At 45.9% G+C, this 23,327-nt stretch overlaps 1 protein-coding gene across 2 annotated transcripts in view; it reads right to left on the minus strand.

Annotated features, from left to right (window-relative positions):
* Positions 1–23,327, minus strand: part of FDXACB1 (ferredoxin-fold anticodon binding domain containing 1) — a 112,331-nt gene that overhangs the window by 72,085 nt on the left and 16,919 nt on the right. For both annotated transcript variants that reach the window (XM_069614307.1, XM_069614306.1), the window contains exon 2: positions 3,853–4,038. In XM_069614307.1, coding sequence (XP_069470408.1) covers positions 3,853–4,027 — 175 coding nt within the window. In that variant the 5' untranslated portion in view covers positions 4,028–4,038. The remainder of the gene's footprint in view (positions 1–3,852; positions 4,039–23,327) is intronic.

Raw genomic sequence — 23,327 nt, forward strand, 5'->3', positions numbered from 1 at the left:
GGTCTGGAGGCTCCTTCGCCCCCCGCAATCTAGGGATCAAAGAACTGGTGAGTGGTCAGAAAGCGTTCTTGGAAGGAATGAGCATTCAATCGTCATGCGCACCAGGGCCGGGCTTGCTAGAACATAATCCAATCTCGAGGAGGTGTTGTGGACCGATGAATGAAACAAGTAATTTCTACCCTCCGGGCAGATCGCCCGCCAGACATCCACCAACCCCAGTTCTGACATGCATCTTTGCACCCTCTCCACTGCCTGAGACGGGGGGGGCGAGCCCCTTCAGGAGATTTACCCTTCAAAGGGTCTAAAATAACATTGAGGTTGCCAGCCCACACCATATTAGTGTGCCAGTATTTATGGCACCTAAAGTGACTCAAAAAAGGAGGGGTTGTCCACATTAGGACCATATATATTAATTAATGTCAGCGGCGTGGGCGCCCAACTGCGCGACACAATCACAAACCTCCCCAACGGGTCTACTATGGTCTCCCCGTGTGTGAAAACTGAGCAATTTATGTATCAATGTCATGACTCCAGCAGAGAATTTGGAGTAGGAGGTGTAAATAAAACCTATTTGGCCCCAGGATCTGGAGAACCCCTTGTTTGCCCCGCCAACCAAGTGGGTCTCCTGCAATAACACCACCTTCACACCATGCCTTTCACAATAGCGATCACCTTGCAGACTTTGCATGGATTAGTTAGACCTTGCACGTTACAGCTCACAACTTTACAGCTGGCTATATTCACCGAATTGTACCAACCAGTCCCTCCCGGCCACCATACACCTTCACTCCAGCATTGTACACCCACTGTCCCCAGCAACATGGGCTTACCCACAAGAGACGTGAATCATTTTCCAAATACAACCCCTAACAGTCCCACCTTCCCACTCCACTGCCGCCCCAGACCATGAACTGATGCCCCAACCTGCCCTCCCCCACCCAAACTGCCCTCCCGCAACTAGTAGTGAAATATGCCAACCCCCCCATGCCACATTCGCAGTCCCACGTGGGAAAAGAAAGCTGGAGGCACCGGACTCTGCTACCCAAGGGGCCCACCTGCTCCGTCTGCCTCCACGGGGGGGCCTTACATCTTCCAGGGTTCACAGGCATTGGTCTGCTTCGTCTCATGGGATAGCTAGTCATAGTCCCACTATGAGTACCCACAGATATTAATATCATTCCATTGGGGCACATATTTGACGTGACTCTCAGGGGTAATCCATTCCCATCACCCCCAATGTGATTCCCCAACAGTCGTGCCATGGGCTCGCTCCACCTCAGCCAAGGTGCCTGCCTCACTCCTTCGGGAGCACATCCATATGTCCTGCACTGCACCGGGGACGGTAAAGAAGTGAGACTTGCCATTATAGATCACTTGCAGTCTGGAGGGATAAAGCACAGCGTACTTCAATCCACGGTCGCGGAGGGCAGGCTTTGCCGCCGGGAAAGATCAATGAACCTTCTGGACAGACGGGGTGAAATCTGGGTAAAACGACAACCGGGCATTGTCATACTGTAGGTCTCCAAGCGCACGTGCTCCACAAAGAATTACGTCTCTGTCCCAGTAATTTAACAAGCGAGCAATGATTGGTCGTGGGCTCTGGCGCCGTCTGGGAACCAGCTGTGACACCCGGTGCGCCCTTTCCACTAAGAAATGTAATGAACTTTTCCATGAACTCGCGGATGAACATTTCCATGACGATTTCCATGTTCTGCTGAGGGACTGATTCCGCTATGCTCACCACTCAGATGTTATTCCTGCGGGATCTCGCTTCAAGGCCTTCGTTCTTGTCCTTGATCGCTTTGACTTCCCTCTGCAACATGCAGATCGCCGGTGTCACTTCCCCAATGGTGTCCTCAAGGACCCACACACAGTGTTCCACCTCGGAACTCCTAGCGCTTTCATTCTCAATGAGTTCTTGCATATGATCAACCTTGTATGCCATTCCATCAAGCTTAGTGTTGATCGACGCAAATCCAGTTCTCAATTCAGCAAGCACCAAACTAAGTTATGTGGTCTGGCCGCCGTCCATGGCTTTCGGGCCAGCCTCACCTAGCTTGAGTTGGCCTGTCAGGGGTGTCTTGGGGTGACAGCATCTTCTCACTCCACCGCTCAGGCCTTCTTTCTGGGAGAATGGTAAGCAGGACTGCCACTTGTTGCCCTTAGCCATGCAAAATCACAGATGGGGGGGCTCCTCTGGCGCCACCTATTTACTTCCAAGGCGTCCAAGTTTTTTGTAGACCAGCCCTGTGTCACCTACAGGACCACCCTGTGCGCAGAGCAACAGTCCAGCACCCTGTTACAGAACCCTCACCAGTAGGCGAGGCAACAGAGCATGTGTTCTTTTACACCGTCGGGGGTAGTGCCCGGGAGCTCCATGCCACAGAGAGACAGCCTCTTCAAGTATTCTATTCACCCTCCTGTGGAAGTGTGGGTCAGCCACCAGAGCCTCCAGGCATCCAGCCCCGCTCAGCAGGAGAGGGATGTCGGGCTGCCGCCACTGCTGCCTACAGACCGGTCCTATGTCACCTGCAAGCCCACCTTACGTGCAGGGCAACAGTCCAACGCCCTATCCCAGGATTCTCACCGACAGGTGGGGTAATGTGGCTTGTGCTCTTGTTTGTCCGCAGGGGTGCTGACCCAGTGCTCCAGGCTGCCAGCGGGGGCTCAAGTCAGCCACCAGGGCCTTCAGGCAGTCGGCCCAACCCAGCAGGAGAGGGACACCGAGCCGCTGCTGCCGCTTGCAGCTCCCGGCCCAGGATAAAGCTTGTTTAAAGTGAGAGCTCGATCCTCCCTTGCCCCGGGCACCAGGGGGGGGATCAAAGCACTGTGGGTCCAGTGGATCAGGCTCCAGTCAGTCAGGCATGCCAGGGGGCTTATTACTGAGTGTGCACTCCCCGCTCACCTTCTTCCTGCATATAGCTGCGGCACCGGAGTAAAACCCTCAGCGAGGGACTCAGCTCGCACAGCTGCCCCGGCGGTCACCTGCAGTCCAGGAGCGGGCTACCTCAGGATTGCGGCATCGAGTCGCGGCCACACACTTCACCGACCACCTCCAGGGAGAGTGCTCTGCACGGTTGCAGAGCTACTTTCCGGTCGACTGCCACTGTCAAACTTGTCCCTCTGGTTCTCCACACACTCCAAGCTGTGGCCCACCGCAGCTATCCTCGGTACGTGCAGTGGGCACGGTATATGGCCTTCACCTTTTGCAGTTATCTTGCTGAGCTCAGAAGGAAGTGGCCTTCTTGGTTGCGAGTGCCCAGACAGATATAGTTAAGATAAAACCAATTTTCATTGACTTTTGTCGAAAAATTCTATTGCTTATACCTTTTGACTCGATGGAGGGATTTGGTTGTCATTTTTTAAAACGAATGCCAAGCAAGGGCCCACTCCAAACTGTACATTTTGATGGAAATTTGTTAAACAGTTACTGAGCAAAGGAAATAAATGCTGTTTTGAGCCTAATCCCATTCATTTTCTCAGAGAGAAAAAGGATGATTCCATTGATTCCATTGAACAAGCAATAGCTTGAAAATCCAAATAAGAAAGGATTTGGGCATAAAGCGCCACAGATATTCCTTGTTCCGGTTTGGTTTAAATCCATCCAGGAGTTTTAAAAAAAAAATTAACAGGAAAACGGTTGCCACCTAGTTTAAAAAAAAAACCGGACTGGTTGAGGACTGAAGTACAGAAAAATGAGTTTCAAAGACTCAACACTGTATTCTGGAGGAAATCGTATGTCAAAACTCGGAGTTCCCAGTGCAAGCAATACTGCAGTAGCCAAGTACTTTTATGACTAGCAAGTAAATAAGCAGTTTAGGCATGAATGTATATAGTGATGCAGGTGCTTACCTTTTTCTCTTAAATGCTGTACATTGCTCCTTGCTAGGTCCTGTTGGGTGATGACTGCTTCGCTTTCATAGCAGGTAGCAGTAATGTGCCTATCGCTGCCCGCGACAGCACACAGAGATACTGAGAAGGAAAAGTTTCCTTCGCCTACCAGCAAGATGCGGTACCCAAGCTTCATGGCAACAAGACCTACAAAATAAAGGGAAGAGGCATTTGCCAATCACTTCATCATGAGAAATCCATGCACTATTAAGAAAAGCTTTGCCATCTACAATGCATAATTCAGTATTTCCAGGAAGGTCATGTTTGCATACAATTCTTTGTCAAGAAAGGGGGCTTCTGTTTATAAATGAATCTTCATCTACTCGTCCAGCAACCAAGAAAAATTTACTTTTAAAGAAAAGTTTTTCAAAAACAAAACCGTTCTTGATAACACAAAACGTGGCCCCGTAACCTCTGACCCAGCCAATCACAGCTAGACCCAATACATAAAAGGGCTGTGTTATTTGTCCCCTTCTTCTTTGCTGCTCCTCAGAGCAGATAAGTACTCTTCAATCCTGTGTATTCTGATTACTCATGTGTATTAGTTTTTCTTAGATATGGTTTATGTGTTTACTTTGTATTAAGCAGTGTACTGTACTATGTATGTATAATGATTAAACCCTTCACTAGCGTGACAGGGGGTTTAGATTCTATTAAAGACAAGGAGGCGAGTATTATGCAAAACAATCTTTACTACTGACACATAGCAGCAAAGAAAATTTGTTTGTAAAACAAAAAGCTTTTAACAAGTAAAACAGGAAAAACACAGCATTCCGTTAAAACCAACGGGAGGAATCCCAGTCCAAGATGGGGTTCAGGTCAAGCCCTGCCAATAACCAATAAGCAGAGACCCACGCCCATATAAGTCCCTTCCTCTAACAGCAGCTCTTCTTCTGAAGCCGCACCATGACGCCATCCTTAAGAGAAACAGCAACACAAACACTCCAATGGATGACTAGCTCCAGAATCCTCATTTGCCACACCATTCAAAGACTGTCAAGAAACTTTCTTGTCTGAATCTTCTCAACCCAAAGCTGCATGTAAAACAAAACTGAATAGGGTGGCTCGGTGGTTCGGATAATACTCGCCTCCTTGTATTTAATAGAATCTAAATCCACTCACCCGCTAGTAAGGGGGATTAATTATTCTATGTCAAAACAGGAGGCTTCATATTATGCAAGTTTAAAGTCCTAGCATCACATTTAGTGCCACATGATCAATATGCTTATGATGAAATGTCTTGAATGTGGACTCTCTGGACCAATCGGCTGCTTTTAAAATCTGTTCGAGACCTCCCCCTCGGAAAGCTGCTTTAGAAGCCATAGTCCCCTTACTGAGTGTGTCCCAAAGGAAGAGAAGTCAATTCCTGCTTCCTTCATGACCCATCTATCCATCTGGCCAAAGTGGCGGGGGAAACAGGTTTATAGGTTTCCTGTAGGAAATAAGCAGCTGAGAGGTACCCGGTGGTCTAAGCTCCTCTGTCTTTGACTCAAAACATTTTAAACATTGCACAACACATAGTTTAATGTTTTCTGGAAATGCTGGATATGAAATGGAAGAAATCATACATTTAGTCCCTCTAGACACAAAGAAAGTTACTCCCCCTTGGGAGAACATTTTATTATCAGCATCCAGAGCTCTAATATATGACAGTCATTTAATTGAAATGAGACACAGAAGCATGTCCAAGTTAGATAAAAGCTGTTGCAAGGATAGGTCGTCATTATGGGGCCAAGAGAGAAACGAATCTAAGACCCTATTGACATCCCAAAGAACTGAATATCTAGCCTTAGGAGGGACCTTAATACAAATAGACTTAAGGGCCTTCCTCAGCAAGAAGTGCCTGCCCACTGGCTCTCCTTTAACGAGCATGTGAACGGCCGAAATGGCCGACCTGAACCCATTAATGGTTCTATAAGCCTTTCCCTCCTTGAACAATTCAACCAAAAAATTAACGACCTCTACAGGAGAAGCAGAAATGGGATTGAGGTGTCTAGCCAAACACCAGCCCACCCAGGAGATCCATGCTGAGGAATAGCCTGACTTGGCAGAGGCTGCCCAGGAATCCTTGATGACACCGATAGAGTCCTGTGAAAGTCCTTGGAAGCACCAGGAAGAGCGGAAATCTTCCAAGCCATAAGGGAGAGATGCCCCCGAAGGACCAGGTCATGAGGGAGACCCGTCGGGTCCATTAGGAGCCGAGGGTTGAGAGGGAGAAGACGAGGGCTATCCACCGCCAACTCCAAAAGAGCGGGAAACCACACTTGAGAGGGCCAAAAGGGGGTCACTATTATCAACATTGCATACTGCCTGCGCACTTGCACCAGGGTTCTGGCAATCATGGTGAACGGAGGGAAGGCATAGAAGAGGGGACCCGGCCAATCCTGGAGAAAGGTGCAAGTCGCTAAAGCCAGAGAGAAAGGATCTTGGCAAAGACTATCCTGTCTAGGATCCAATCGCTCCTGTCCTGAAGATATCTGGAGTTCCAGACCGCCACGGCATTGCTGGCCCCTGGGAGATACTCTGCCTGTAGGAAGATGTTCCTGTCTTAACAAAAATGCCAAAACTCCCTCCCTAGATCCGCTAGGGCCTTTGAGCGGGTTCCCCCCAGGTGGTTTATGTAGCGGACCGCTGACACATTGTCCATCCGAAGGAGGACACAATTCCCTTGACCCTTGGGGAGACTCTTGACTGCAAAAGAGCTGTAGCAACTCCAGACAATTTAAATGAAGAAACTTTTCTTGAACTGTTGAAACCTGTCCTAACCTGGCCCCCCAACCTGCCCTGCTGGCGTTGGAATCTAGAACAACGTCGGGAGATGGACCAAAGATCACCTTGCCATTCCAGGCGGTCATGTGATTGAGCCACCATAGGAGCTCCAATCTGACCTCGGAGGACAACACCACCATTTGAGAATAGGAGAGGTTCTTGAAAAAGATGCCTCCCCTTAAGGCACTGTAAACGCCCTGTAATGTAAGGGAGCTGGAAAGATGGCCTGAATGGAGGTTGAAAGCATCCCCACCACTCTTGCTAACTATCTGAGAGAGACCACCCCCTTCTTTAGGAGGCGGCACATTTCTTTCTGAATCTTTGAGAGTCTGCTGTCTGGTAGAAGAAGGATGCATTGTCTGGAATCTATATTGAAGCCTAGAAACTGGATGCATTGAGTAGGCTGGAAGATGGACTTTTTTACATTTACTACAAAGCCTAGGGACTGCAACGGCAAAATTGTCAAATGTAAGTGGTCTAGGAGAACTTGGAGATCCTGTGCCAAAAGGAGCATGTCGTCCAGATAAATGATAATCTGAATCCCCTTTGCTCTGAGGAAAGCCATCACCGGCTTCGTTAGCTTGGTGAAGCACCACAGGGCTGACGAGAGGCCGAACGGGAGAGAGGCAAACTTCCAAAGGCGACCCCCCCACTGAAACTGGAGAAACTCCTGATGAATAAATAAAATTTCCCTGACACACCCTCGCTGAGTAGGCGAGCGCTGAAGCACTGTGTGGGCGTGTGAGGACACCAGCATTAAACGCTGAAAGGTCCGGAGGAGGAGCTGTGTCCTCAGAGCATTTGCCACTTGAGCAGGAAAACCCCACAGGGCCCGCGTGGCCGGGCCTTGAAAATGGAACCCTGACAGTAGAGTTCGAGTGCACGCGACCGCTGGAGTAATAGTAAACAAATAAACTCAGCGGTCGCTAAGCTACAAATATTGCAACAATATATCACACTAGACAGCGTTCTATCTAAGAAAGGCACTGGCTAGCTAGTACAGACTGTGAAACAAATGTACTTAGCTCATGAATCAGCAGCAAAGAAAGTGAAGTTGCTATTAGAGGAAGGGACTTATATAGGGGTGGGTCTCTGCTTATTGGCTACTGGCAGGGCTTCACATGAGCCTCATCTTGGACTGGGATTACTCCCTTTGGTTTTAATGGAATACTGTGTTTTTTCTGTTTTACTTGTTAAAAGTTTTTTTTATTTTTTATTACTTGTGTATATAAAGGTTACTTGATTTTACAAGGCTGATCAGTAGACACATTTCTGTTCATTTTCCTTTGCTTTCCTTTACTTTTACTTGCTGTCTACTTCATGTTCTTACGTATCAGAAGGAGGAATCAAGTGTTCACTGTGTTGCATCGTTGGGCTCTGCGCGGTCTCCCAATAAGTCATTTGTTGCATTCAATTGGTTACATTCCACCAGGGCTATTTGTAAAATTTTAGCAGTGGCTATTGTCCAGGAGGTTTTTTCCCCCACTCATTAGTCGCGACCGCCATATTTCTTCATCTCGTGAGGTATAGGTCGCTAGCTCTGGCGAGAGGTATGCTTGTCTGATCTGTCGGATTGAAGGGCATGACATTAGGAGATGTCGGACCGACTCAGTCTGATCTGTGTCTTTGCAGAGCCTACAGGTTTTGATGCTCGAGAGGCCTCTGACAAAGAGGATTATGTTAGTGGGCAGTAAGTTTAAACACGCTCTCAAGACGTTGTGCCTTAGTAGTCTGTTCAGAAATCTTTTGAGAAATTGCATTGTTACGTTCAGCTTCGTTGAGTGCGGTGGTAAATGGGAGAGAAGTTTGTTTTTGCTTGCCTTTTCTAAGGTATCGATCCAATCTGTCTCTGCAAGTTTCTTTTTGATTCTTAGTGGGTTTGAGATTAGGTTGTCCTCTGTACAAGCAATTGAGTCAAGCTGTTTTCTTTTTTGGGTTGCCCATTTCGTCAGCATTTTGCAGTTTCCTCCTTTTGCTTCATTGTCAATCAGTCTCAATCAGTCTGTATAGAGGAAGGTCATCAGGAAGTAGCGTTTTTCTGAATAATGACATGCTGCTGGATTCGACTGTGGCTTTTAAAGAGGTCAGACCTAGCACTCGCCTGATTGCAGGTGTTGAGGTTGATTTTGGCAGGTTCATCACCTATCTCCAGAAGTAACCCTCTAGTTTTTGCCAGATGTCTTCAGGGATTGATGGCATTGCCTCTCCTCCATAGACCAAAGAAGGGACGACCTTTGCTTTGTAAAACTTAATTGTTGGGATTAAAGAAAAGCGTCCACATTTCTTTTCCAGCACGCAGGCTTGCGTTGTTAATGAGCAAGTTTTTGTCCAGCGGTATCTTTGCATACTGAGTTCAGATTTAGAACTGTCGACCATTACTCCCAGGTATTTGAAGTCAGTGACTATTTCAATTTGGACGTTGTTGAAGTTCCAGTGCAGAGTTTTTGCTCTTTTTGCCTTTCTTTCCAGGATCAAGATCTTTGCTTTCGTCTTGTTGATTTCGAGATTGTTCCGGCCTATATAATCAGACAAGTTGTTCAATTGCCGTTGTAGGCCGATCGATAAAAGTTATTCGTTTTACAAAAAGAAAATTCTTTGCTGCTATTTGTCAGTAGTAAAGATTGTTTTGCATAATATGAAGCCTCCTGTCATGACATAGAATATGTGTTTTCATTGTAATGCTGCATTGATGGTTGCAATGTTCAATGGCCTTACTGCGTGCGTTAGTGCTGTTTTTACTTGGAGCTCACGGGAGAAACACCAGAGTTAATTGAGCTGGACGAGGGTCTCCTTCTGTTCCTTTGTGTTTTCACAAAGTGGCCCATTTATTTCCTGCCCATGTTCCTGGAATTCAGTGACCCTGGTTCGTGTGTGGCTCCTGTGGAGTTGCAGGCCACTCATAATTAAAATATGTGACGCACTTGGTGTTTTGTTCCTCACTTAGGCAGGTTTTCTCTTTATGCAACGGGAGTTCCAGCCTTCTTGGTAAATGCTTAGCTCCTTTTGTCAGGCGGTAATATTTCCCTATGTTACAGTGCAGAGGCTCTACATACTTGCAAACATTCTGTTACCAAAAAGGATTTTTCAAGTTTCAAAAATAATAATTCCCATAACTATGACATCACAGGAAAAAAATACAAAAAAACATTGTTGCCACCATTGACGCATTCTAAAATACACAACCTATCAAACAGCACAACATGGAAAGATGTTGAAATGTTAGAAATGTCTAATTATGAATGGTAACATAACACCAAATTCAATTAACTTCAAAGAAGGTAATCACACAGCTGATCACACAGCTGATAGGCAATGTTTGCCACTGCTGTGTAGCAGCAGCCCCGGCAGTACATATTTATGGCAAGTTGAACAATGAATGACATGGTGACTGATATCCCCCCAAGACTGATAGGCAGATGCTGTGTGATGGTGTTACACTCTGCCACTTGCCTTCACTGGTGGTTCACCTAAGGGTTGTCCCGGCAAGCGTGCAGGACAGAGTCAAGGAGCTGTCAGGTCAGTGGATTGGTCTGTGCCCAATCAGAGTAATCACCTACCAGTCCATTGTAGACAGACTAATTAATGTGTTGCATGCTTTGTCCTGGAGCCTGCCTTAGAGTCACCTAAATTACTTGCCACTGTAAAAAGCAGTAGGATTTGTAACTGAAATCTGTAGGTGGTAGGATTGCTTCAAAAGCAGTAGCCTACTGCCTAAATCTGTAGGGTTGGCAAGTATGGCTCTACATACTGTATAATTCGGTCTCCAGCTAGAGGTTGGCTAATAGTTCAAGGGCAATGTTCCAGTCTTAGAAACACCATACTGCTGCACATTGTGGGTTCGAGCCTCTGTTCAGAGAGTGCATTCATTTTCTTTCTTTTTTTAAACAGCTGCTTCTCTATTTAAACATTTATTTTCATATAAGGCTACGCGACCTGGGTACGTGCACTGGCTCCTTATTTAACGAGGCAGCTTCACCCTTAATGGGCAAAAAAGGGCTCCATTACCAGTCCTCGCCTTGCAGGTTCCACAGGCAGGTTCTCCCTTCACCTACCTCCTCCCACCCTCTCCCCCCCCCCTTGTAAATAGTTCTACTTAATGTTCATGTTTGTAAATATGCTTCTCTCACTTTTGTACCTGTTGTTATATTGTAAAACGCTTTGGCTTAAAGCGCTATATAAATTCAATAAACATAAACATAAGTAAGTCGGTGGAATAGGCACTCTGCGTGGGTGCTCTTCAATGCATACAGGCATTTATGTTTTTATGCACCTAATTTTGGGGACTGAACAAGGAAGTTGGGGGGGCACTCTGCTCGTGTACCCTCATACATACATGGTTTATATATATGTATGTCATTTTATTTGGTAAACTTATGTTACATTCCTGCTCTGTCGGAGTAATATTTTCACTCATATTCAGACTCCTGAGCATGGCGCCCACAGACACGGTATTCCCATTGAATTTTGATGTTCCCTCTCCTGCCTCTGGGGTGTCTCGTGTTATAACTAAATTGCCCTTGAATGTTCAGTTAATCAACTCATGCTCTTTGGCTGCGCATGCTGCCTACATGTATGAACTACTTTGTGATGGTGGGCCGGACTTGCGTTGTGTCACTGAAACATGGCTGTCCTGTCCAACACCTCGGCTCCCATGTTTCCTCAGTTTTTGCTGGAGGGATACAAAATTATCCATGTGGACAGAGTTGCCTCCCATCCTGGTGGGGGGATCGCTATAATTTTTAAAGCTGCTTTTCAAATTACCATGGTGCCCTTGGTCCATGATCTAGGTATGGAGGGCCTGTTATTGTGTCTGGCAATATACACTTCAGAGCTTTTACTTGTATATCGCCCTCCTGGACCTCATGCGCATTTCTTGCATCCTTTACTGGAGCTTTTGGCTTCATTTCATCTGAAATATGTGAATGGTTGTTTTGGGTGATTTTAAAATTAGGTTTAACTCCCCTTTTATCCCTGCTATGAGCCAGTTCTTCGAGAGTTGTGTTGATTTGGGTAAAAAAACAACATGTGGTTGAACCCACCCATTTGCTTGGAGGTATTCTGGATCAAATTTTCTCAGCCATTTCTGGTCTGTTGGTTCTCCCCATGATACCGCTCTCATGGTCAGACCATGTTTTGGTCCTTTTTCTGGTGCCTCTTGTGTCCCGTCTGCCTTTACCAGCTAAATGCATCATTTTAAGGAGGAACTATCATGATATGGACATGTCTCACCTAGCATCTGCTGTTATGGCCAAGTGTCCCATTGACATGCCAACTGACTTTTGCATCTTGTCCCAGGCGCTTTTAAGGGCGGCTGATTAATCGGCACCCCTTAGGTCTATACAGGTACAAGGCCGGCCCTCTCAACCTTGGTTCTCGGCCGAACTCAAAATGGCTAAACTGGGGGTACGTCAAGCTGAACGCAAATGGTGCTCTTCCTATAGCCTTTGTGATAAGGTGACATTTGTTTCTCTGTGTAAAAGCTATCACTTGGCTATTAAATCAGCCAAACAGCACTTTTTCACATACAGAGTTGAAGCTGCTCTTAATCAATCGAAGGAGCATTCTCTGTTGTGAACTTTTCTCATCCACTGCTCGCTTTTTTGCCTACCGCCTTGTGTCTCAGTTTCACTGTGATGCTCTAGCTGAGTTTTTTCACTCCAAAATTGAAAGCATCCAGGCCATATAGAGCTTTGCCAGTCTGGCGATGGCTAGTTGGTCGGCAATGCCAATCAGCCAGCAACTGCTGGCTGGGCTACTTTCATCTGTAAACACTGGGCTACTTTCCCGGTGTTTACAGATGTGGTTGTTTTGTCAGCCATCTCCATCTAAAATCTACAGCACAGTCTGATCAGGTTCCTTTATTTGTTTTAAAGAATCTGCTGTCTGTGATCATCCCTTTGGTGACTCAGGCTGTAAACCTCTCTTGCAGCTCAGGATCTATTCCTAGTGAACTTAAACAGGCTATTGTGGTCCCTCTTTTAAAGAAACCGTCACTGGATGTTCTCGTTCCCTCTAATTTTCATCCCATTTCATTACTTCTTTTTTTCATGAAACTTCTTGAGGCTTTAATCTCTCCACTTCGGTCCGCTTTTATTGAGTGCTCTTTCAGTCTGGGTTCCGCCCCAGAAGTGGTACTAAGAGTGTTTTAGTATCAGTAATGGATAATATGGCCAGGCTGATTGATGGAGGGGAGTGGGGCTCTGATTTTACTCGATCTATCGGCAGCCTTTGATACTGTTGACCACTCCCTCCTACTCTCCTGCTTGGCCTCCATTGGCATCTCTGGTCCTGTCCTGCTTGGTTCACCTCCTTCTGGATCGATAGGGTCCAGTCAGTATCTTTACCTCCTTTTCTTTCTACCTTCTGTTCTCTCTCTTGCGGGGTCCCCCACCGATCTGCCTTGTCTCCGATGTTGTTTTAACATCTATGTTTGGCCATTGGTTGCTCTCATCCGCTTCCAACGCTTCAGGTGTTACTCTTATACGGACGACACACAAATCCTGGTTCGATTAGATCTTGACCGGGGTGGCGTGTTGTCACGTCTGCGTGGCTGCCTGTCTGCCGTGGGAGATTGGATGAGCGTCAACTGGCTCAAACTAAACGGGGACAAGACAGAGGTACTTATGGTGGACACCTCTTCTGAATCTGGTTCCTGGTCCCCTGCCTTCTGGCCATCCTCACTGGGTGTGTTTCCTACTCCGGTGACGGTGGTGCAAAATCTAGGGGTCTATATGTCTGCATCTATGTCTATGGCTTTGCAGGTTAGTGTGACATGTCCAACTGGGCTTTTCTTACTGAGGGTTTCTTTGCAGGATTCTACCCTTTCTCCCCTCCTCGCTTTGCCCTCTAGTTGTGGCCTCTCTTATCTCTAGCAGACTTGACTACTGTAATGCTCTTTATCTGGCTCAGCCTGCTGGCCTTATCCACCATCTGCAACTGTTACAGAACCCGGGCAGCCACAGCTAGACCATATGGTTCTCACATTAGTCCAGTGCTGCAATGTCTGCACTGGCTTCCGGTTAAACAGACTAACCTTCAAATCTCTCTGACTGGTTCACCAGGCTTATTATCAGTCAGGTGCTGATTTCCTTCGGGACAAGTTCCCGCCCTATATTCCTTGTCAGACTCTGCGTTCCTGAAATAATCGCTTGGTTCAGGTACCCAAATTCCGACTTCAGAGAGGTGGTGGCTGGGCCTTCTCGGTGGTCGCTAGTAAACTATGGAATAGTCTTCCACTTAATTTAAGACAGACCTAGAATCACTTGCGTTTCCGTCCTCTGCTCAAAACTGTGCTCTTCTGTTAAGACGTAGATAGTTGCGGCTGTGCTGTGTACGTCCTCGCGCCAAGATGCCCTCGGGAGGACGTGCGTGTTATAAATTCAGCTAATGTAACATAACATAACTCACAAACAGGAAACCAAAACGCTACACTGATATGGGGCGTATTACTTTCATGCCTGCTTGTCGTATTTACCTACTTTCATAATGGGACCAGGTACCCGGTACTTGGGTTCCCTTTCTGCCTGCTCAGCAATTAATTGCTATGGAGCTGGTATGGGTGTTGTTACACTTCTGCCTGGTACGGACAGAAGGGAAAATGTGGTTGCTACATTTGTCAGACTCTGCACTTAAAGGTGCTCCTAGAAACAAAGTCAGAGTTCTGTGTCCCATGATTCCATGCATGCACTGCTTGTGCACACATCAAGCTATAGGCGTGACAATGTTAATGTGGTCTCAGGGAGCAATCAAGTAGTTATCCTGCTTGGATGGTTTTGTTCTTGGGATACTAGTTGCTATGTATATTTAAACAATGCTATCATATTATAGTACTGAATTTTTACATTTTTGTTTTGCGATCTGGTCATGTTTCTTTTTTGATTGTTGGTGGTATTGTGTAACCTTGTATTCTTGGACATGGTCATGGAACTTTCAAGTCAAGTCAAATGAGGATTAATTTCTTCTAGCTTTAAATTATACTCGCAAGGTAGTGGAGAGTCACAATTAACAGCACGCTTTGCTCTTACGGGCATTAAGGCATGTTTCCACATGTGGGTCTCTTATTTCCCTTTTAGATGTGGGAAGGTCGCTGCCTTTTATTCACATTTCAGGTCTGAAGTGCTACGACCACTGACTAAAAAGTGCCATACGGTCTCCTCATAAGAGGATCTTCTCGACCACAGCCCTCTAGCTTGTCAGCAAGGTTCATAATACTATTTAAGGTTCACTTCACAGAAGCTTCTGTTCCAAGCTGCACACACGCTTGTCATGTCAGCCAACCTGGCATTGAGGGCATGAGTTCTCTTGATAAGTCTAGTGTCCAACTCCAGGCCTCGAGGGCCGGCTCAATGTCGGATTTTCAGGAACCACCCTTCATTAATATTCATGAGATAAATGTGCATAGAATGATTCTAAGTGTATGCAAAGTATTGCTCATGAATATTAATTAGGCATATCCGGAAAACCTGTTAGGTTTCCGGACCTCAAGGCCTGGAGCTGGACAACCCTTCCCCTCCTTCTTAATTGATTCCTCTGCCCAAACGGATGGAACAACCATCTCGTCTGCTTTTCGGTCATTAAAAAGGGAATTCGTTTGGGTCCAAATGTCTTCTTCATAAGTGACAAGGATCATATGGAACATCTCATAATATGTATTGTGAAGGCATTATGAAGTAAGACACAGACAACAGATTCACCGTTCTAAGAAAAGCTTTATTTTGTTTGTCAGGGTAAGGCCTAACTTGCCCTATGCTATGGTGGGATTTCCCTCCCTAAAGAAAACTAAGGATAGTCTGTGTCGGGAAGTCCAAATCAAATGTCTGCCTGTGTCCAAAACCTACACTTGGCCTCACAGCTAACTGTATACAATGTGTAGGGATTTCAGCATCAAAATGAAGTGTTCAAAATGAAGTTCAGAGCTACTTTCAGCTGTTGGCTTTAATGAGCTTCCCCTTCCTAACTTTCTCAAAACAATACTGTGCCTTGGGAGTCCTCCCAGCGCCTTTGATGTTGGTTCTTTTCACAAATTCACATGGCCTGTTCAATATCTTGGTTTCAAAAGCACATAAAAGGTTGCTGCAAAACAAACTTCTTGTTGGATACTTTTAATGGCTTCTCCTTACAGGGTCCTCGGTCTAGGTGCGGTCTAGGCGGGTATTGTTGCGTGACCTTTCTTGGCTGTTGTCCCTCAACACCGCTTTCATGCAGGGGCCCTCTCGGTCTGGGTGCAGTTGTTCGACCACACGGTCCACCCATTACAGGTCACGCAACGGAGTCCCGTTTCTTGGCTTCTCCTTAGCAGTGATGCGTGCTTCATTCACATGTATCACACACACTCCCAACACGGTACTGTGGCATGGTTGGCCACCCTGCATTTGGTGCACTTACTTCTGTTCTCTTGGCTCTTATCAGCGTTTGCTTCCTTTTTGCATGCAGTTCCTTGACCTCTCTTGGCTTTGGCCAATGTTGTTTTTCACAAATCAAACACCTCTGTGTTTCCTTGGCTTTGCTAGCACTTGTTTCTCAGGTAATACAGTTACTTGTATTGTGGCTATTGTCAATGCTTGATCTCTTATAACATAACCTTCTGAGTATTATCTTGATTTTTGCCAATACTTGTGGTTCACCAAATATCGTTTGTGGTCTGTTAATTTCACACCCTTTCTTTCAATCCACTCATGAGTGTTCAAAAGCTGCTTTTGTTCTACTCGGCATTCAAAAGTATTTATAGTGGCTTTCAGTTTGTTCATTATTCAAAAGTACTTGTAATGATTCTCTGAAACATCCAGTAATGACTTTTAGTTCTTAATTCAAAAGTATGTGTAAATGTTTTCATTTTGTTCGGCAGTCAAAAGCATGTTCAGCTTATATTCGCCAGTCATTCCGGCGTCTCCCACACTCACTGGTCAGAGCTGACGGCGTTGCGGAGTCTCTGCTGGCACGGTTCTCTGCTTTCCAGTGTGTTACCTCATCCTTTTCTCCCAGTGGCTCTTCGTGGCGCGGCTCCCCTGCAAAGCTCCAGTGACCGGCTCCCCTGCAGCCGGTCAAGTGGCACAGCGAGTAGAGCGCTCGCTTTGACATCAGTGCAGAGCCTGCGAACGCAGGTTCGAATCCCGGCAGCGCCAAACTCAGCGTTTCATCCTTCCGAGGTCGATAAATGAGCACCACACACCGTGGGTAATAATAAGCAGCGCTCAGATACCTAAGGGTTCGTAGCGCTATATAAATGCCAAATTATTATTATTACTTGCAGGTCAGGATTCCTGTGACCACTTCGCTCAGTCACGCCGGGTCTCCCTCTCGTGGACTGGTGCCGGCTTCCAGCAGACCTTGGCTTTGCTTCCTGCTCCATAAACTCTGCATCTGCACAAGGGTCTCGAGCGCTCATCTTGCCACACCGCTGATCTGCAGTTGCTTTGCCGGCTGCTGCCTCAGCCTTCCCTGCTGGCCTCCACAGCTGACTCAACCTCCACCGATAATTCCCTTTCCATCTTCATTCCGTCTTTTAAAGTTCCTGCCTCCGTTAGTATTCCGAAAAGAACTAGACCACTCACCATTAAAGCGGTAGTCCGGCTTTACTAGTGTTGTTCTCCTTTTCATCGAAGCACTTGGTTGGGGTCGATATGTGTCTGCATTAATAAAATGAGGATGTATTGTTCTAGTTATCCTCTTCTTCGTCTCAGTACCCAAATGAGGTTGATATGTGTTTTACATTAATACAATGAGGATGTGTTGTTCTAGTTGTTCTCTTCTTCATCCCAGTAGCATACTGGTGTGTTTTGGGGAAGGTTTTATGGTACGCACCGGGAAAGGGCTGACAAAAGCCTATAAAGTCTTGAGGGATGGAGTGTTCATTGTGAAAGGGAAATGGGGGAAACCATGTCTCACCTAAGGACGTTCTCACCCCACTCCCCAATTCTCCCCCTCCCAGGTGATCCTCCCTCGCATATCCACACAAAGGGTCAGGATCCAAAAGCGATGGCCTTTCCCTGGCCACCCGAGAGAAGGTTACAGGGGGAAAAGAAGTGAGAACGCCCTCAGGTTTCTCACAGGTCTTATTTCCAATTTCCCTTTGCTTGAAATGTGTTTTGCTCTGCATTCATGTAGGAATCACCTTGTGTTCTAGTTTCCGTTCAGATTAAAGCAGTTCATTTGTTATAGGGAACTACCTTTACAAGTTTCAGTTTGAGTTTTTTTTCTTGTGCACTCCCCATTTGATTTGAATGATCCTTCAAGGTATATTCTAATGAACGCTGTAATCCCTGTGATCCCAGGTGGTATAACCTATTTCCACCCAGGTTCATAGTGAGGAACAGACGTCATAGTTTAAAGGCTCCTCTTGGTTTATCAGTGACATACGAGTTGTTGACAGGCACTGCGGAAGCGTCCTTGAGCTCAATACATAGAGTATGAAGGGCAGTGGTTGATAGGAAGTGACAAGGGCGCTGGGTTACCTCTTTGCTTGGATTTATAATTTGGGAATTGTTTCATGTTAATGCTTTTTTTTCCGAACGCTAAAGAAGGACGAGAGACTAATGACAGTCTTTTATGTATTATGATTGGCTGGGTCAAGGTCATGAACCCAGCAAGTTATGGAGCCACGTTTCATGTTGTCACAAACTGTTTTGTTTTTTAAAAGATTTTCTTTAAATGTACATTTTTCTTTGCTGCCGGACGAGTAGATAAAGAGGATTAATGCATAATACTTACCTCCGTGTCTTTAATAGAATCTAAACCCCCACTTACGATAGTGAAGGGGATTAGCCATTGTAGCAAAAATCACAAGTAACATTGAAAGTATTTTCCGTTAACAGTGCTGGTGCTTCAGTGGTTTATCTGCCGGTAAGGGCCTGAACTGCCAGCAGTTCAGGCCAGGCCTGCTGGTAGTTCTTTGCCTCTACTATCAGACTAAGAGCATGCGCGTCAGGTAAAGTGTCCTGTAACCGTTGTAACCAGCACTTTTTTCCGGAGCGGCATGCTCTTAATGAGGCCCAATGACTTAAATGGAGTTGTAAACACACTACTGGTGTAATAAAAATGTCATACTAGGCCTGCCTCCAGCCACTCGATTTATAAGCACTCTGCATGTCCTTTAGGGAAGTCCTGTTTAAAACAAGCATTGGCAAAGCCAACGTTTTCGGCTTGTGCATAGGTTTTAAGCTTTTGCAAGGCACCGATATTAGGTGCCCAGGGGCTCGCACCATTTTGCACCTGCTACCAACAATGGGTAGTTAATACCACTATGGCTGTGCCTGGCAAGTGCCTTTCCCGTGCCTACACAAAAGCCCAAACTGTTGGCGTTGCCAACGCTTGTTTTACAACCAATCTGCTCCTTCTGAAGAGAAGGGACTTTTGGGGCAAAAAAAGGCTGGAAGGACAATGTCCACAGATTTGTGGAGTTTGGAGACCACGTAGGTGAGAACGCTTGTCACACCTCATAATTAACGATTTCGACTGGAAAGTAGACCAACACAAGAAAGTCTCTATTTCGGCCAAACTACGGGCCGTTGTGTTATTGGTCAAGAAGGTAGCTTTTCAAGTTTGATACTTTGATCTGTGCAAAGTGGGCAAACTGTAAAGATGGGAGTACTAAGGTGAGGCGAGTTGGAGGAACACCTTGCACTTCCCAATGAGAGGGAAGGGGGCTAGCCGCTAGGGAATGGGTTGACATGGTCACTACCCGATGCATTACCCAGAAGGCGAGGGAGCAGAATCCTGCTGACTCCTCAACTTTGCAGAGTCGCAGAATTCTATCTTCAAGGAAAACCAAGAGCAACCTAATACCTGGGAACTTCCTTTCACAGAACACATCATGAAGAAACGGGTCGCTCCGCACAGACAAATATACAACCAAGGATGAGCTGACCTACTTGATCAGAAGCATAAAACAGAGAGCTTCAACCAGTGCTCCAGGTAAGATTTGGAGGTGGGAGTATTTAATGCTGTATTTTTAAACTTTGAGAATAATGTGATTTTGAAGGTAGTAAAAATGGGTTTTCTACTTCACAAGAATGTAAAACATGTGTGATATCCAGCCAAAGTGTGCAAAAAGTTAACTATATGAAAATCATTATCATGTGGTCCACATCATGATAGAAAGGCAGATGATTTCACTCATAATAAACAACAAAAAGCAAAACAAAAAGCACAGTGAGCAGAAACACAAGCACCTTCTCAATAAATGGAACAGATGAGCACCAACACTGTGGGCTTGCCATGCATGCAAAGAAGAGGTATAATAGGAGCATAAGCGCTTCCCTCACACACAACGGTCTGCTTGAGTAAGAGCCATGCAGGCTTCCCTCACACAGAGAAGCCGAATCAGGACAACACAATGCAAACCTTCATCATGTAGAACAGGTGGAGTGAATCCATGCAAGGGTAGAAGATACACACATGGAACAGATAAGGACAGAGCCTCTACAGTAGACGCTCCCCTCACATAGAGCAGGTGCAACACATTCTTCAGGAGTGCGCACTCCCCAATATATTAAGGGTATGCCACGGGCCTCAGTAGATCATTCTTTCCTCACATGCAACACGGCTGCCGTGGATCTCAACTGTACAAGATTAGCCAAGATAAGATCACAGCAGTAGAAGTTCAACTCAAATAGGGAGGAATATGGGATGGAGCTGTGCCAGCACCCACACACTGAACAGGTAATTGAAGGGCCCCAAATGCAAGCTAGACTCACACAAAAAGAGAACAGCACAGTCCTCCGCCTTACAAATTCCCATCACAAAGAACTTGCCCAGAAGGGGCTAAGCAATCCAGGCTCCCCTCACATAGAATAGGAATAGCTTACTAGCAGTGAGAGTACCACCCACACAGAACAGTGACAGTTAATTCCCTCTGCAGTGCAAGCTCCTCACAGATAGAACAGATACAGCATTGATAGGGTTTATGGTCATTGCATCGAAAATAAAAGCATCGAAATTCTATGTTTTACATTAAAAGTACATATCCATCTAAACTTTTCCATCTAATGGATATGTATTTTTAAATGTAAAAGATAGCATTTCGATGCGTTTATTTTCTACATTAAAACGTTACATGGAGCTGTCCAGTGCTGAAATTTCGGCACTGGCCATCTCCTTGTAACGTTTTAATGTTTTTTTGTATATTGGGGGGGTTCTCCCCCCAGCCCCTGACAACGCCCACCCCCTTAACCCTAATCTAACTCTTATTCTAACCCTAAATCTAACCCTAGCCCCTAACTCTAATCTAATCCCTTAATCTAACCCTTAATCTAACCCTAGCCACAACCCTAACCCTTAATCTAACCCTAACCCTAGACCTAGCCCTAACCCTAACCCTTAACCTAACCCTTGATCTAACCCTAGCCCCAATGCTAACCCCTGACCCTAACCCTATCCATCGAAATTAACCATTGAAAATTATTCAATGAATATGCTTTTCGATGGAAAGGCAATTCAATTAATAATTTTCGATGGAAAGGTATTAGATGGAGGTGTTAGATGGAAAGACCAGATACCCATTGATAGCCACCAGTAAATAGGAAGCCTAACTCTGCTTCCAGAATCAGAACACATCACATAGTAGGACGTTAGTAAACCATAATTAGTAGGAATTCAGCCTTAGAATAACCAATGATTTATGTACCAATTCCAAGCCACTATTCAGCTGGTTAATTTCCTAAAGCATGTTGCAGAAGGTGATGTTAATATTACAGGAGGAGAAGTCACTCAATAAGACTTACTTTTCCAGCACATTTGATCGCTTCTATATATATTTAGGTGTTTAAGATGCAGGTAAACCTGGCCAATTACACAGTAAAGTAAACATGACTTGCAAAAAGGGGGTTTCCTGGCTACCTTGCAATTTTAATTTTTGGGAAAAAATTAGATTTTCCACGCTCTTTGCGGTTTCTAACAAGTGCAGATGTATTTATTCGTTCACTATGGACTTAAGGTCCTAGTGTCGTAAATCTCCCCCCGTCTCACCTGGGATCGCTTCTTGCTCTGTTCCGTGGGAGGAGTCCTCTTGTGGACGGATCGGGTCTTGTATAGGCTCGCTCGAGTCTCGTCCGGTTGCAGAGCGCGTTCAGAGTTCCGGGAAGGCCGCTGTTTCAGGATGTCCATGAAAAGGGTAGCGGTCGCTAGGAATGAGGATTCCGGGAGCAGTTTAAGGGGAAGGAATGAAAGGAGGGAAGAATGACCTAATGATAGCGTTGAGACGCGCGGGGCCGCAGGGGCGTGGACTATTTATAGAACGTGACGTGTGCGACGTGAAGGCTGGTGCGAGGCAGGTCGCTTGGCGCGGCCATGTTGGGAGTGACAAGGAATACAAGCCCCGTCGCGATAAGGACCAGGAAGTCCAGAAAGGGCAAGTCCTATGGGTCATGACAGCATGCCTCCTCCGAAGACCTGTTCCACCAGGTTTGCCCGGGTGTATGAGATGGAATCTTCTAAGCAATCGAGGGTATTTAAATTAGAAACTGGTTCCCAGGTTCTCTCGCTAGGAGGATATCCTTTCCATTCAACCAGGTATTGAAGTCAACCCCGTTTATACCTGGAATCGCATATTCTGGACACTTCATATTCCAGCTGATCGTCCACAACAACAAGACTGGGTCTGCAGGATTTTCGGGTGGATTGGATGTAAGGTTTCAATAGGGAAGCGTGAAAGACTGGGTGTACTTTCTTCCAGGAATCAGGTAGCCTGAGTCGGAATGAGACAGGATTGATGATTTCCTTTATGGAAAATGGTCCATAGTACCGGGGGGCCAATTTGTTAGGCCGTAGATGTCGCGGAAATAATTTCGAGGACAACCAGACTTGATTAACAACAGAATAAGAAGGCGCTGGCCTTCTTTTTGGAATCCGCATAAAGCTTAGTGCGTGTTTGGGCCCCTTTTAATTGTTCCTTGGCTTCCTTGTGTGTGTTGATGAGAGTCTGTATCCATGAGTCAAGAGTAGGTACTGGAGTGGGATGTGGAAGAACAGAAGGTAAAACAGACGGGTGAAAACCTTGACTGCAATAGAAAGGGCTGACCTTGAGTGCTGAGTGATCAGAATTGTTGTAGGCAAACTCGGCCAGGGGTATGAGGAGAGACCAGTCATCCTGAACCTTGGTGGCAAAACAACGCAGATATTGCTCCAGAGTTTGATTTACACGTTCCGTGGCTCCGTTGGTTTGTGGGTGATAGCCTGATGAAAGAGCGCGTTGGATTCCTAGAATACGACACAGATGTTTCCAGAATTGTGAGACGTATTGAGGTCCTCGGTCCGATATGATCTTGGAAGGAAGTCCATGAAGATGGAAAATATGTTCCAGGAAGATTCCAGCAAGTTCTGAGGAGGATGCTAGTTTATACAAAAGGTGTAAAATGAGCCAGATGAGTGAACAAGTCTATGGTTACCATGATGGTCGTGTATTCTCGGGAAGGTGGTAATTCCACAATGAAGACTGTAGCAATAAACTCCCATGGTCTTGTTGGCAGCGATGGTTGCAGTAGAAGACCCGCCGGTCTCTTGTTATCATGTTTGTTTTGACTGCAAATAACACAAGCCTTGACGTACTGTTGTACGTCGGTCTTCATTCGAGGCCACCAAAACTGTCTTTGTATAAGACGGAGGGTATTAGTTATACCACGATGACCGGAGTGAAGGGTATCATGGCAGAGGCTTATTATCCTTTGTTGTAATTT

Source organism: Ambystoma mexicanum, chromosome 9 (assembly GCF_040938575.1).
Source record: "Ambystoma mexicanum isolate Mex_15411 chromosome 9, UKY_AmexF1_1, whole genome shotgun sequence".
Lineage (NCBI taxonomy): Eukaryota > Metazoa > Chordata > Amphibia > Caudata > Ambystomatidae > Ambystoma > Ambystoma mexicanum.